Source organism: Balaenoptera acutorostrata, chromosome 7 (genome assembly GCF_949987535.1).
Source record: "Balaenoptera acutorostrata chromosome 7, mBalAcu1.1, whole genome shotgun sequence".
Taxonomy (NCBI): Eukaryota; Metazoa; Chordata; class Mammalia; order Artiodactyla; family Balaenopteridae; genus Balaenoptera; species Balaenoptera acutorostrata.
The window spans coordinates 107,583,526-107,599,395 of NC_080070.1; the positions used below are offsets into that span (position 1 = coordinate 107,583,526).

General features: G+C 44.2%; 1 protein-coding gene across 2 annotated transcripts in view; it reads left to right on the forward strand.

Moving 5' to 3' along the window:
• The window catches only part of HECW1 (HECT, C2 and WW domain containing E3 ubiquitin protein ligase 1), a 314,499-nt gene that overhangs the window by 75,875 nt on the left and 222,754 nt on the right, over positions 1-15,870 (forward strand). Inside the window, exon 3 of one of the 2 annotated variants that reach the window (XM_007187728.3) lies at positions 2,251-2,358. In XM_007187728.3, coding sequence (XP_007187790.2) covers positions 2,251-2,358 — 108 coding nt within the window. Of the gene's footprint in view, positions 1-2,250; positions 2,359-7,364; positions 7,632-15,870 lie in introns of those variants that run through there. The other variant, XM_057549480.1, reaches the window with a different exon arrangement.

Genomic DNA, 15,870 nt, shown 5'->3' on the forward strand with positions numbered 1-15,870 from the left:
TGAATAAATCCTCAAATCTATTCGGAACTTCCTGAGAACATAGGCCCTGTCTTATTCAGCAGTATATCCCCAGGATTCAGCACAATAACTAGAGTGGAATATAAATACTCAATACACATTTACCTAGTGCATGAATGAACACCCCCTTTCTAGGTGTTATTCTATATGGATACCTGACCATGACTATTAAAGTGAATATTCTGGTGATCAGAGTGGATAAATTCAGGAAAATACCTCTCCTTGGAGAATTGCCATAATGAGGCAAATTTCTATCTGGGTACTGAAGACCTCGGGAGCTAGGAAAACATTATGCCTTTTTTTTGCAGAAATGAGGCAATTACTGTAAAAGACGTATATGCAATCATCTTAGCAGCCGAAACAGGGCTGTGAGCACACACTGTGATTATAAAGACAGACAAATTTTGCAAACAAGTGATTTTCCAAGGGATACAAACAGTTCCTGCTGTTAATGAGGCAGAGACGGTGTTACTCTGCCTGATCGTCTCGGCCAAAGAAGAGGCAGCCAAAAACGTTCAATCGACTTAGCAGGTCACAAGCACGTTTACCAGTCATCTCACATAATCCACGCCCCCCACCCCCATGAGGTCCGAGTTATTACCACCCCCCATCTCGCAGAGGAGGACCTGCTGCTGTAGAAATGACAGTATTGGTAAACGGCGCAAAGGTCCTTGGAGCTGGGTCCTTTCGCTGTAAGCTCTGCCCTCTTTCACCTCCTCCTCTGTTTTCCAAGTCCAGCCAGATGCAGGAAGCGAACCTCAGAATATCTCAGCTGCAAAGAGGGCAACCACGACCTAGCCCCTCTCTGCAGAGCTGGGGCTCTGGGCCTCCCCTCGGGAGCTCCTGAGTTCCCGCTGTCCCCCCAACCAGCGCAGTGGATTGGGACTCTCAAAATATGGTTGTCTTACAGCTTCAGATCCATTTAGCTCAGATGGTTCCTTTCTGGGTGAAGTGGGAACTGCAAGGGCCCCATCAAAGATTAAGGTAAAATTCATATCCCTGTCTTCGCCTGCACTGAGAACATGAGGTCTGGAACCAAGGGGGAGGCAGTCGGCTCAGTCTTCACAGGTCTGTCCTCTCTAAGGATGCTGCCTTGCTCTCTGGGCACCAGCTTGAAGAAGGACGTTGATGGGTTGCAATGTGACAAGCAGGGGAAAGGCAGGGGAGGGGAGGGGCACAGTCTCCGCCCCCCGCAGCTCCTCTCAGTGCTTGCACGGCGTAGGCTCTGCCCCCCTCGGGCCTCGGACACCCCATGGGGGCCTTGCTGCACCCTTCACACACCCACCCTCCATCCCCACCCTGGCAGCTCCTTCTCATCCCTCAGCTCTCCCCTGACCCCCTGTTGGCCTTCCTACTTGTAGCTTCTTGTCAGAGCAGTCTGTTATTTTCCTTCCTCTCCCCTCTTACAAGTTGTAATAATGCATTTATTTTTTTACTTAGTGTTTAAAGTCTGTGTCCTCAATTGTTTGTGATTTTAGTTCAGAAAGGTTTTGCCCAACACCGTGGCCCCTGCACCTTCCCAGCCTGGCAGATGGTTGGATCTCTATAAGTGTCTGTTGAAGGAACAGATGAATGCATGGCTGCATGAAGGATGGATGGATGAATTCATGGATGGTCCCCAAGTGTTGGATGATGATGGGTGTCCAGACTGGAGAAGAGATCATATAGGGTGGGGCCCATGAGAACGGGGCCCCAGATAGAAAGTACAATTGGATGTTGTCTTTATACCTCATTCTCAGGCCCAAATAGGGACCAGTTAATGAAAGCTTTAGGAGGGAGATTTTCACACTGAGATTCCCCACGTGTAAGAGCTATTCAGAAGTGAAATGAGGGAACTCCCTGGCGGTCCAGCAGTTAAGACTCTTGAGCTTCCACTGCAGGGGGCTTGGGTTCGATCCCTGGTTGGGGAACTAAGATCCCGCATGCTGCACGGAACAGCCAAATAAAGAAAAACAGGTGAAATGAACTGCTGTAGAAGCAATTTTTTCTCTGTTTCTGGAGGTGTTCAAGAACCAGCTAGATGATCACTTGCCAGGAGTGTTGAGAGGGGAAGAGATTCCCGCATTAAAATTCTAAAATTAGAATTCTCTGATTCTATGATCCCAGGTGCTTTTTCTTCTGTTGAGCTGGAGGTGGCATTAATATCCTTTGCTCTTTTTATTATTTTTTTCTCAATCTGCCGTTAGCTGATGTGTTTCTCTACTCTGCTTTCTTTCTTTCCTGGGAATATAGATGAGGTCTTGTCGGAAAACTTTCTGGACTATAAGAACCGTGGAGTCACTGGTTCTCATCGGGGCCAGATCATCTGGAAGATTGATGCCAGCTCTTACTTTGTGGAGCGTGAGTACCTTTCCCATTCGTGTTGCTCGGGATGAAGCGGAATTCAGCCGCTTGGCTCTTGTGCTGCATTGCCTCACTTAGAAATGTGCCACATGTAAAAGACGTGGATTGAATGAGGTGCTTAAAAGACAGTCAGTAGTGAGCTCTAGAGCAGTTGTGTAATAGCCATCCACACCAGCCCGTGGCCCTTAACTTTCTCTCCCTGGCTCCTCCAGGTGCTTTCCAACTTTGTGAGGGTTGCCCCTTCTGTATGCTGTTTTCCAGTTTGGGCTTTGCTTAACCCAGTTCTTCAAGGCTTCTTGTTCCCCGGTGTGTTGGGGAATTCCTTGGGATGAGAACGATACATTACTACCACCAATCTGTTTCTTTGATTCCTGATCTACTGACATTTCTGGATGGTTAAACTCATCATCATGTATCTTATTTTATATTTTCTAAAATTTTCTGCTCTCTTTGAAAATAAGTCATTTTCCCAGTTATGGAAGGAATTTTTCATAGGTCCCATACTGGTGCATGAGGAAATATCTACATGGGCCTCACGTTTGCCACCCAAAGGAATGCACGGACTACCTATAATGTACCCTTTCCCCTCCCACATGGGTACTGGAGAGTGCTAAGTGCACAAATCCCTTCGTGCATTTTCTGGTTCACAGCAGGTATTCATTCAGCGTAACACTTCTGAAAGGAAATGGAATAGTCTGTTGTTCCAGCTGCCTTGTTCTCAGAGGAAATGACACATGGCCAGGAACCTAAAGTTGTCTATTTTTTTAAAAAAATATTTGATTTATTTGTTTATTTATTTGGCTGCATTGGGTCTTTAGTTGTGGAACGTGAGATCTTTTGTGGCGGCACGCGGGCTTCTCTCTAGTTGTGGTGCACGGATTCCAGAGCACGCAGGCTTGGTAGTAGTTGCGGCAGGCGGGCTCTTTAGTTTTGATGCGCAGGCTGTAGAGCGCGTGGGCTTAGTTGCTCCGTGGCATGTGGGATCTGACCAGGGCTTGAACCCGCGTCCCCTGCATTGGAAGGCGGATTCTTAACCACTGGACCACCAGGGAAGTCCCCCTCAAGTTGTCTATTATCATTTCACTTGTAGCTCACGAAAAACTATCCTCTAGCATGTTTTGCTCCCATTGTTTTTCCAGATGAAAACTCTCATTTTCATTCACTTAATAAACATTTTATAAGACCTACTGTACTCCAAAGAATAGAGATTGGAGATGAAAGGCTCAGTGTCTGCCCTCTAGATACTTATGGTGTCTCTGCTCTGGGAAATGACACAAATGCCCCTTTTTTGCATTGGCACATGCAGAGTGAGTAGACAGTCAGGAGGTTTGATACTATCAGATGTAGAGGGGACAAGACTTTATGTTATGTGGTTGCTGACCTTGACTTTGCATTAAGCATGATGAAACTCCCAACAGGAGAGTTCCTTTTCCTTAATACTTACCTCCCCGACTCTGGCTCTTCTGCACTCCATCCTGCATGCTGATCCCAGACAAAATGCCTTAAACCCAATCCTGCTACCATGTGCCCCCAAGCCTCATGGCTGCACTTTCACGCTACATCAGCTGAAACCTCTCTGCCCAGCTGCCAAACCCCAACAAAACTCACCGCATCCCTCAACCCTACTTCTCCATCCTCCCCAGCAGGCCCTCCTTTGCCCTAGTCATGCCAGCATCTTCCCCTATCCCACAAATGGCATCATTTATCATAAAGAACATGGCCAGGCTTGATGTGGGGACAAAGAGATGGGCTCCAGCTAGTGGTATTTAATATGACTTCCCAAATGCCAGTAAGAACAAAAGAGGTGAAAACTTGCATTAGCAATGAGTATTAGACATAACTGTTGACTGTATGCCCCAGTCTACACTGGAAGTTCAGTGGGAGAGTCCTTCCTTACTACATACCCATTTTGTTCTTTTGGGTTTTAACTAAATGAGAAATAGACATAATTCAGGGTCATAATACAGTATCAGCTCAAGATGGTGCAGGCATAAACACACCTTGAAGGTTTTTTTAATCTTTTTAGAGCCAAGGAAATAAGTATTAAGGATAATATGCAACCTCATGACTCTGTCTTCATTCTGCATGAGCCAATGTGAAAAAGTGGGATTTGTGTGTAAATTAATCTAGCACTAGTACCATTCCTTTCAAGGCAGTTCTCCAAGATTTCTGGGACATATAGAGCATTTCCTGTACATTCAGCTCAAATAACAAACCATTTAACATAATTGTCTTCATCAGCAGTATGAAGACACACTTTAAATATCATTAGACAGGTATTATAATGTAAAATCAGCTCTGTAAAATACATAAAATGTTGTCATAATTGAGTGAAAGTGTATTCAAAGTTGGTGAAGTTCCAACGTCCTAGAATAAACAGATAGTTTGCCAAGTCATATTCAAAATAACAAAGTTCAGCGCTTTAGAAAACTGACATGTTTTCAAGTGCAAACTTGAGAAGATCCCACTCCACATTATACCTCTTGGACTAGCGATACCTCAGTGCTTTCAGAAAATGGATGAATTTCCATTTTGCAAATATATCGAATGAATAGTATACTAAGAATGTATTTCTCTACAAATGTAACATAATTTGTCAAAAAGTAAAAATTCATTGAGACAAAGCTTAATCGAGTTTGCAAATGATTGGACTATGGACTCAGGGCACACAAAAAGATCAGATAAATTAAAACAATAATGAGTTATAGGAGTCTGAATGCATCAAAACTGTATATAATGCTTTTGGAGTCTGAATGCATTAAAACTGTATATAATATGCTATAAAAATTTATATTTTTAATGTGAAATAATTTGCATTTTCAAAACTGTTTGATAGAACAAGTGCCAAATTAAGGAACAGGAAGAGACTGGATGTACAAAATGTTCTAATATAACTATCAAAGTGTATGCAAATCAAAGCATCAAAGATCCTCTTGCTATAATATAAAAATGCAGAATTCAGGCCATTATCCAGAAGGTTAGAGAAGTTTTGTTACGAATCACAAGTAGGCTCTTCACGGTCTCTAGGTAGTAATAAACACATTAATCTAATTGGTAAATTAGATGTTCTTAAAATAAAAATAATTTTATAAACTTTGAACATTAAATCTTGAAGTACAACAGAAGGTCATTCTAAGGGGGAGTTAAAATAATAAATGAGGTTTTGTTTTGGTTTTTCCATTTTTCTCTTTATTTTTACCTTTTATTACTTCCTTTTATGAAAGTAGAGGTATATCACTGATTACCTAGGATCTATTCTAATAGCACATTTCTTTCAGAGTTATGATTCAATTTAGAATTAGGTAATTGCTATTGATTTATATGATTTTTTAAAGGTCTGATTAAATCAGATTTTGAAAGTACCCCCAAATTAGAAACATTCAAAACAAATACTTTCTGTATTCTCCAAGGAGTTACAAGCATGATAAAATACAAAAGAAAATAACTCCTGACTCGTGTCCTTTAGTCCCTGCATAATTTCTCCCTGGAGGGCACTTGGCTATTTGACTATAGTAATAATTGTTGTAATATGAGAACTGTAAAGATGCAAATTTTAACACTGACAATAGAAGGAACTAGTGAAATTTTAGCTTTACCTATCCTGACAAAATCTTACAACGTTGTATTATTATAGTAACTCAAATGTTATATTTTAATGTGTGCAGTTGGGCTCAGCAGGCCAGTCTCAAGCCTTCAGGAGCTACCACAGTCTTTGTTGACTGTGTGCTCCCAAAACAAACTTATGGTTACCAGGGGGTAAGTGGGGGGGAGGGATAAATTGGGACATTGGGATTGACATCTACACACTACTACATATGAAAGAGATAACTAATAAGGACCTACTGTATAGCACAGGGAACTCTACTCAATACTCTGTAATGGTCTATATGAGAAAAGAATCTAAAAAAGAGTGGATATATGTATATGTATAACTGATTCACTTTGCTGTACACCTGAAACTAACACAACATTGTAAATCAGCTATACTCCAGTAAAAGTTAAAAAAAAAAAAAAAGTCCTTCAGAATCAGGGCTTGCCTTGCAGAGAGGTGTTAATTCTGCCGGGAAGGTATCTTTATTTTGATCTCTGGCCCAGACCTGTTATGTGTAGCTCCCTGTTTATTGTCACTCCCCGTTGCTAGCAGGAACAATAGAGTAGTGGGTCTGGAAGGACAACTGATTACGGCCAAGAGAGTTTCTCCCAAAGGGACCTTCTTTCTCTACCCACCCTTGTATCAAGTCATGTAATCACGGTCATGATCGCGGCCTTCTCACAGCTGTCCCGGCATAAACCAGAAATCTGCAGTCATTTCGACTGCTCTGTTTTGCCGTGGCTTCCTGCCCACTCCGTACCACTGGTCACGCATCGCCTGCAGCTCAGACCCTCACGTTCAGCCCCTTCCCCATCTCTGCCCTCGCTTCCAGATTCACACCCTGACTGCTACCTGCTCTGATTTCATCACTCCCTGCATTTGTCAGAAGAGCGAAACTCAAACCCCTTCTCAGTACATCATTTCCCAGTCCTTTTCCATCACGTCCTCCCAAATTAAAAAATAAAACACAGTGGCCCCTGAATACACATAACAGCAGATCTAAGCACCTAGTCCTGCTGTAAGTTTTTTTTTAATTTTTATTTTATATTAGAGTATAGTTGATGAACAAAGTTTTTAACAACACCCCTTGAGAGTGGCAAGGTGAAATGTACACAGGTCAGGGGGCAGAGTTTGTCTCCTTTCCCCACCCTTCAGCAGGTGGCTTCCCAGTGAGAGGCCTGTGGGCTCAGTGTCTGCCCGGTGTGGCCCTTGGACTCTAAGGCTCTGTTCCTTCATCTATAAAAGGAAGTTAATGTACAATCCCCACCGGTCACCCCATGAAGACTGCGAAAGCACACGTGAAGGGCCAGGCACGTGTCTGGTACAGCCAGGTGTGCGGTATCATGAGAAGGCTTTGAATTAGGGATTGCAGTGCATTCCTCCTCTGGGAATGGACGTGGTGGTGTCTTGGTGTCAGCTGTGAACTGAATGGCTTATTCTGAGAGTTTCCTGTGGGGAAATCCTTTGCAGCCAAAGTTGGAGACTGATGGGCACTGAAGGAAAAGCAGGGCTCCAGGGGAATTAGCTGACACCCCCTGGCTAGCACTTCTGGCTGGTGCTTTCTCCTCTGCGGCAATGCAGCAGAGCCAGGACAAGCCGTGCTGGAGCCAGAAGGCCACCCAGATCCGCCCAGAGCAGCCGCAGGGATCCCGTCACGTCAACAATCCAGATGGTTCAGGTGACACGTTGGTATAGCTTTTTATTTGAATCTGGACATATTTCTACCAGGACTGCTCTGGTTTTAGAACCGGTATGGCTAAGAACTGCACTGTGGGCTGACATTTTCAATCACTGTTTTGTTCTTTCCGAGGAGCTATGTCTCCTTTTGTACTGCAATAAACGTTTGAGTCATAGGCGCTGTGAAAGTCTACTTGGAGAGACTAAATTGTAAATGTGTATCATGATCTTATGACAACCATACCACTTCACAGGTGTTCCTTTAGGAACAAGTGCGCCTCTATAAATATTTGCATGATAATGGCTATTTTATTATTATGCCATCTTGATTTTACTACATAATTCCCTGGAAGCCATGACTACCCCCATCGCTTAGCCAGGTTCACACTAGCCTAAAGAGAAACCATGGTCAAAATTGCACTCTACACAATCATAAAGTAATTTCAGTATTGCTTCTGTTCTTACTTGTCTTTCTTAAATCTCGAGAAAAGAATCTACAGTTCACAGCAACACTCCTAAAATGCGTTTCCTCTTTCACCTGTGTCCTTTGGCCACACAATTCCCCTGGTGTTCCTCCCCGCTAAACTTCTCCATAAACCTTGCTCACACGCATGCTGGTTTTCTTCCCTTCCTTATTTCCAGCATATTTTGCTTTAAAAGCCTAAATGAAGTAATCTTGCTAGAGAGAAGCCTCCTGGAACGGTAGAAGAAGGAACCCAAGCCACCAAATACACAATCACTCACACTTGAGCAGACCAGAGTGAAATGGTTGGAAATATTCATACAGTAATAATGTCTGGGCTGCCAGAGGCCAACATAAAGGTGCAGTGGTTCTGACTGAAAGGGACCAATGAGACAATGGGAGTGTGGCAGTGGGAGGGCAGGGGTCCAGGTGGGAAGACAGGACATAGGAATGAGGGGACACACACAGCCCGCACATCTTCAGTTCACCCAGGGTGAGGAGCCAAAGTGTTGTGTGCAACCATCTCTTCCTAGGTCAAATAGTCCATTACCTCTGGGGCATCAAAATGCATCTTTAGCCCACAGATTAAATATCAGACCATTAAGGAGTGACTAAGCATTGTTACAGAGAACAGCTAGAAAGATACAACCAAATCATTCAGTTCAGATTTGCAGCAATATAGATAGAGCTGACTTCTAGTTAGATGTGTGTCAGATTCTCCCCATGAGATGAAACCTCCAATTCGACACAGATAAAGGGTCAAAGCCCTAATAACCCAAACTGAGACTTTTCTACATTTGCCTTGAGTTTCCATTTCAGTAAGAGAACATACAGCCTCCCCTGCCTCTCTGAAGCCTACACTGCTGGAGGCCTGCTGGGGACTGTGCTGGTCTCCAGGGGCCCTGATCTAGAGGTGAAGGCTTGGTCCCTGCCCGCCAGGGCTCTCACATTGCAGGAGGGGGGACAAGCACCTCCTTCTTTTTGTCCTGTGGCAGTGAAGGGGACCACCAAACCTGGCTTTGGGGCCCAGAGTTGATCACCACCCACGGATAAGAGGAGCCCATAGGTGGACTTGGCCAGTGGGAAGGAAGGACTGGCCTTGGGGGCCAAGAGGTAGAGAGATCATTCTAGGCAAGGAACAGCACTTGCAAAGGCATGAAGGCACGCGGAGGTGAGAGTTGAGGGTGGAGTCCTGAGAAAAAGGAAGAGAAGGAGAAGGAGGAGGAAGGGATAGAGGTTGAGGAAGAGAGATCATTGAGTGTGGAGGGTTAAGTATGGCCACAAGTTCCTTGACATTCCTCTAATCAAGAGGCCCGGTCCATGTCCCCTCCCCTTGGGCCTGGGAGGGCTCTGTGACCCTGTCCTGGTTTCCATGCTGAAGTGAGGCTGTGCAGCTTCCAGGCCAGGCTTTCAGAGACTGGTAACTCCCACTTCCTATCTCTTAGAACACTCGCTCTTGGAGCCCTGAGACAGCTGTGCTTTCACAGTGGCCACATGAAAGTTTGCATGCTGCTCCAGCCATCCCCACCCAGGGCACAACAGAGGGCCAGCCCAGCTGTTACCCATGGCAACAGCATGCAAGACAGCAAGGGAAAGCTGCCCAGCTGAGCCCAGTCACCCCACAGAAGTTTGAGAGATGATAATACAGAGCTGTTACATTTTGGGTTTGATTGTTACACAGCAGTAGTAACCGTAGCATCAGGGAATCCAGATGAACAGGGCCATGGAAGTCAAAGGTGGGGAAGCTATCAAAGGGAGCGTCGTCAACAGGACCTGGTGAGTGCCATCAGAGGACTCACGGGACATGTGGTCTAGAATGCATGGCGGAGGGTTGGCACGTGGGGCTTGTGGTGATGTTTGCCAAAAAAAATAATTTAAGGAGCTGATGAGAAAGACTGCAGGCTGAAGAGTTAGAATGGCCAGTTCAGATTGATCCTGGTCTGGGCCATGAAAGTCCCTAGTCCCAGGAAACCTCTCACACGGGAATGGTGAGGGCCCCCCAGTAAATCTGTGTCCATAGAGAAGAGGCAAAGTGTGTGAAGCATCCTCCAGGACGGGTGGCTGTGAGAGTGACTCTGAGGGGGCAGCACGAGAAACAGAATGGAGATGGGCTTGAACACATGTAAGGACTGAATGCAATGAGCCTACAAGGAAGTGCTCTCCTTTATTTAGGATATCCTTCTGTCCACTTCTTGGCAAGGATCTTACATCCTTTTTAAATTTTTTTAAAATTTTTATACAATTTTTGAAGGTTACTTTCTATTTGCAGTTATTACAAAATATTGGCTATATTCCCCCTGTTACACAATACATCCTTGAGCCTATCTTACACCCTATAGTTTGTACTTCCCACACCCCACCCTTATATTGCCCCCGCCACTGGTAACCACTAGTTTCTTCTCTATATCTGTGAGTCTGCTTTTTTTGTTATATTCACTAGTTTGTTGTATTTTTTAGATTCCACATATAAGTGATATCATACAGTATTTATCTTTCTCTGTCTGACTTATTTCACTTAGCATAATGCCCTCCAAGTCCATCCATGTTGCTGCAAATGGCAAAATTTTATTCTTTTTTATGGCTGAGTAATAGTCTATTGTGCATGTATATATATGTATACCACAGCTTCTTTATCCATTCATCTGTTGATGGACACTTAGGTTGTTTCCATGTCTTGGCTATTGTAAATAATGCTGCTAAGAACAGTGGGGTGCATGAATCTTTTGAATTAGTATCTTTATCTTTTTCAGATATATACCTAGGAGTGGAATTTCTGGGTCTTATGGTAGTTCTATTTTTAAAGTTTTTTGAGAAACCTCCATACTGTTCTCCACAGTGGCTGCACCATTTTACATTCCCACCAACAGTGTACAAGGGTTCCCTTTTCTCCACATCATTGCCAACATTTGTTATTTGTAGACTTTTTGATGATAGCCATTCTGACAGGTGTGAAGTGATATCTCACTGTGGTTTTGATTTGTATTTCCCTGATGATTAGCAATGTTGAGCATATTTTCATGTGCCTGTTGGCCATCTGCATTTCTTCTTTTGAAAACTGTCTATTCCATTCTTCTGCCTGTTTTTTAATCAGATTGTTTAGGGTTTTTTAATGCTGAGTTGTATGAGCTGTTTATATATGTTGTGTATTAATCCCTTTTCAGTCATATCATTTGCAAATATTTTCCCCCATTCAGTAGGTTGTCTTTTTGTTTTATCAATGGTTTCCTTTGCTATGCAAACCTAATTAAGTTTAATTAGGTCCCATTTGTTTATTTTTGCTTTTGTTTCCACTACTTTAGGAGATGGATCCAAAAAAATACTGCTGTGATTTATGTCAGAGTGTTCTGCCTATGTTTTCCTCTAGGTTTTACTGTATCCAGTCTTACATTTAGGTCTTTAACCCATTTTGAGTTTATTTTTATATATGGTGTTAGAGAATGTTCTAATTTTATTCTTTCACATGTAGCTGTCCAGTTTTCCCAGCACCACTTATTAGCTGCCTTTTCTCCATTGTATATTCTTGCCTCCTTTGTTGTAGATTAATTGACGTGGTTTTATTTCTGGGCTTTCTATCCTGTTCCATTGATCTATGTGTCTGTTTTTGTGCCAGTACCATATGTTTTGATTACTGTAGCTTTGTAGTATAGTCTGAATACAGCCTTTTATTTTATGCTGATAAGAGCACCATGAGTTGGGTGCCATCACCATTGCATTTGAGGAGAAAACAGTCTCAGAGACATGGTAGTTTTTGTGGCAGGTGATGGAGCTGGGATTTAAACCAGGCTTATCTGCTTGTGCTCATCAGCCCAAGGGAAGGGTCTATGGGCATGCTGGAGATGCGGGACACAGAAGGGACGTTTAATGAACTGAGGCCCATGAGGAGTTGGAAGGAACAGGATGCAGAGAATAGTTAAGGAGTCCAACCTTTCCTGGAAGCCCTTGACCCACTATGGACTTCCAGTCAGAAGTGTGGGTGGGGCAGGATGGGGACGGAAGAGAGGGAAGGAAAAAAATGTGTTATGCTGACCACTCTATGGTGCCCCTTTTCCTAATCGGAAGGGAAAGAAGACGACACAGGAAGAACTCAGGAGTGATTTTCACTTATACAGACGTGGTGGAGTCAAATTAGAACTCTACAGAACAGTCTCTCTCCATCCCCCTCAAAGCCACTCAATACACAGAATGAATCTTTTTTACTCTAAATTGCAGACACATGGAGCTAGAAACAACCAGGGCTAAAGAGGCCCTCCATATCTCTGCCTCCAGAGAGGGCTTCAGCAAGATAAGGAGGGAGTATTATGCCCATTTTAATCTCCATGAGACGGGGACAATAGCTTTCTCATAAAGGCCTGTGGCAGGCCAGGGCAGACAGAGGCCAAATTGGCAGGAGAGTATGTGGGGCAGACAAGAGAAACTGACCTAACTAAGATGCCGTGTCTGGACCTACAGCCAAGTATCTGAAGGGCATGGCAAGCTCATTGCCATAATGTCCAATTAGACATAGCAGATGGGCATGAGATGGCTGCAGCCATCCCAGGAGGGTGGCCTGTGCTTGTCCCTGGGGAATCTGTGCATGGCTCACAAGATCCCACCCCTGGGCTGTCATTTGGGGTAAGGCTGCTGTCCTGAATAGAGGAATAATAATAGTAATAGCAGCAACTGAATATCTCTGAGCTCTCCCAATGTGCCAGGTACCATGCTGAGTGCCTCATACATCTTGCCCCATTTAATCTTCATGAAAACCCTAGGTGGCAGGTATTTTTTTTTTTCCTTTTTTGATAAGGAATCTGAGGTCCAGGAAGACAAATGCAGCTGGTCCAAGATTCACAAATAACAAACAAATGGTGGGGTCAGGACTTGAACCCAGGCAGTCTGACCTCTGAGCCTGCTCTTGGGCCACTATGATGTCCTGATAAGACTAAAGTTGGCCAGAAGGGTCCCCACCACTAAGGTGGAGATTCAGTGCAGAGTTCTGATGCCATGGAGGGCTGGATACCAGGTAATACATTGCATAGAATTCTGAAGTTGGAGTCAGTGCTGGGGGCTTTCCTCCCAGAGCGATTGGCAGGGAAATTATCTGGGCATCAAAGTGGGAACCCATTTGTCACTGGGCTAGCAAATCCTTAACTAGAGGAAGGAAAGTCAAGATGGTTAACATGGCCTTCCTCCCCTCCAGATGATTCTGAGTGGGGAGCTCCATAGTCCCCACCATAAAGAGCTGTGAGAAGGTCAAACGAGAAGACAGAGGCTATCCAAGATTTCAGTCACTTCCTCCTACACAAATCCGGAATCTCCTTCATTTCAATGTATTTGTTATATGTGTATAAATCCAATTTGTGTACACATTTTTTAAAGTATTACTTATTCCCTCTAGAAACTTTGAGAAAAATATCAAACATCATCCATAATTTCAGCAAAAATAACATTTTTAAAGATTTTTGTTGTTGCTGGTAGCATCTCCCCTGAGAGGGGCTTAGTAAGTATTTATTCAGTTAATGAATGAATGAATGAAGCCAGTGCTCAAAACAGCTGTGCAGGAAGCAGGAGACTTGTGCTCAAGGGCCACAACCGTTATGTCATATCTTCCCCACCAATGGCCCCTGAGCCATCAGGACAAAGAGACAGAGGAACACAGATGGAGGGCAGAAGCCAGGTGGTCTCTGGTCAGACCCACAGCAAGAGGGTACCACCAAGAGAACAGAGTCAACTAACCTACCCAGCTTCTTGGAGTATGGAGGTGGCAGAGAGGTACCACCTTTTAAAGCAGAGGACTCTGCTCTCTAGTGAACACAGCTCAGTCCACACTGGAAATCTGACCAAACACTGTAGCACCTCCTCCCTTGATTCGGGCCCAGGAAGTGGATGCTAGAAGAGCAGTGGGAAGGGGGAATTTTCCCTTTTTCCACTTCATTCTTCTCTTTTGACCCGCTGAGCCTTTCAGCCCAGTCTTTGGTCATGCACAGCTGCAGAGTTCTTGGTGAGGACAGAGAGCCACAGAGGTCAGGGAGGTCCTACCTGCACACTCTGTGTACCTTCCCAGACACTCATCACTGCCCCCATACGTACCTGGAGCTAGTTCAGAGGTCACCCCCAAGAGTCTCTGACATTAGCCAAGATAGGTCTCTAGTCAACTCCAAGGCCATTTTCAAATGATGACAGCTATACTGTCCACACCAGCTTTGGACAGCCAGGAAAGAGTTCAGAATCCAAATAATATGGAAAAAGTAAAAACTCCTCACAACAAATTCTCATGTATCACACTTGCCCAAAATTCCAGAGTTGATATGGTACCCAAGAATACTGCAAAACCCATCAACACCCGCAAAATCTAGAAGATGCAAGCAATGCCTCATCCATTGCAGCAGCTGCTAACCTAAGCCATGTTTCCCTCTTTCCAAGTAAAACCAGAGTCTGCAGCACCTGGTCCGTATCTATGCCCACATTGCTATGGCCAGCTGTTACTGGAGGGAAGAGGGCAGACAAAATGCAGAAAGGAAAAAGGAGCTAATTGTCTTTAACCTTCACCAGAATGAATGCCAGTTTCTCCCAGGTTGCTCAAGGCCAATGAGCTTAAAATCCAAACCAGAGAACTCGTCTAATAAGTGGGGAATTGCGTCTTATGCTTCCATCTCCTTGGGAAAAAACAGAGTTATAAATACTGCACCCTCTACCAGAGAATGACATATAGGAAACACTCCTACTTTTATACAAAATCTATAAATTTGAGCCCATAGACTTAAAGCCTTTTCATGGGACTCCTATTCCTTATATTTAAAACCTGTTAGTCTCTTTCTCTCTCCATGAATAGTTATCCTTGAAAAAAAAGATTTATTTTACAGTGTGAGTTTTCCGTAACAGAGAACACAAATTTCTAGTGAAAACTAAACCTTTAAGGCCTGGCTGAGCCTTTATCAAAGGAAAATATAAGTAGTAAAAGAATAGAAAGAATATGGAATATTTTTCAGAGGGGGAAGAGTGGATTATGTCAAACTTAAAAAAATAATAATAGAAGGGAAACAGTAAAAAGAGCATGGGAACATGGAAAAGAAATAATAGTTAAAATAACCTACGATTAGACTTCATCCTTTTCACTAGCCTAATCATCGGCAGTTCCCAAATTGGAGAAAAATACAGGCAAACTCAATGTTAAGAAACATGAAGACCAGTTAAATGGAAGTCCTGGGTACTTGACACAGATGAAGTGACCACAGTGACCTTACAATACAAAGCAAATGCTTACAAGGGTTGGACTCTTGAAAGAAGACCCAGCCCGCTCTCCGGGATGGAGATGGGCAAGACTTCCTCCGGTCTCCATCTTTCGGCTCCAGCTCAGCTCCCGGCTGGACCTCCGGTGGGGTTTCGGGCTGCGCAGCCCCTGCAGCGCCCTCTGTCGGCAGGTCCCCGGAGGCCAAGCGAAGAGTAGCAGCAAGAGCATCCTCGGCGGCGTGCTGCTGACACTGGCTGCGGCTGGGCAACAGGCAGGAACCTGGAACTCAGCAAAGGGATCAGGAAAGGTGTCCTGAGAGCCCTCGTACGAAACACGGGAGGATGATACGAAGCTTATAGGACGCTCCAAGCTGTCAGTGGGCACCAAGCTAAACTGAGTGCATGATGGGAATAATTTCATAAAGCCTTGTTCTGGTACCTAGAGGAAGGGTAGAAGCGAGTTAAGTGGTAGAGTCAGTACCATACAAGCAAGAGCCTGAATTTGGTGCGTAGAGGGTCTTCTATCACCTCTTCCACCTCCACACACTTTCCTCCAGGACGGTTCTTGGTC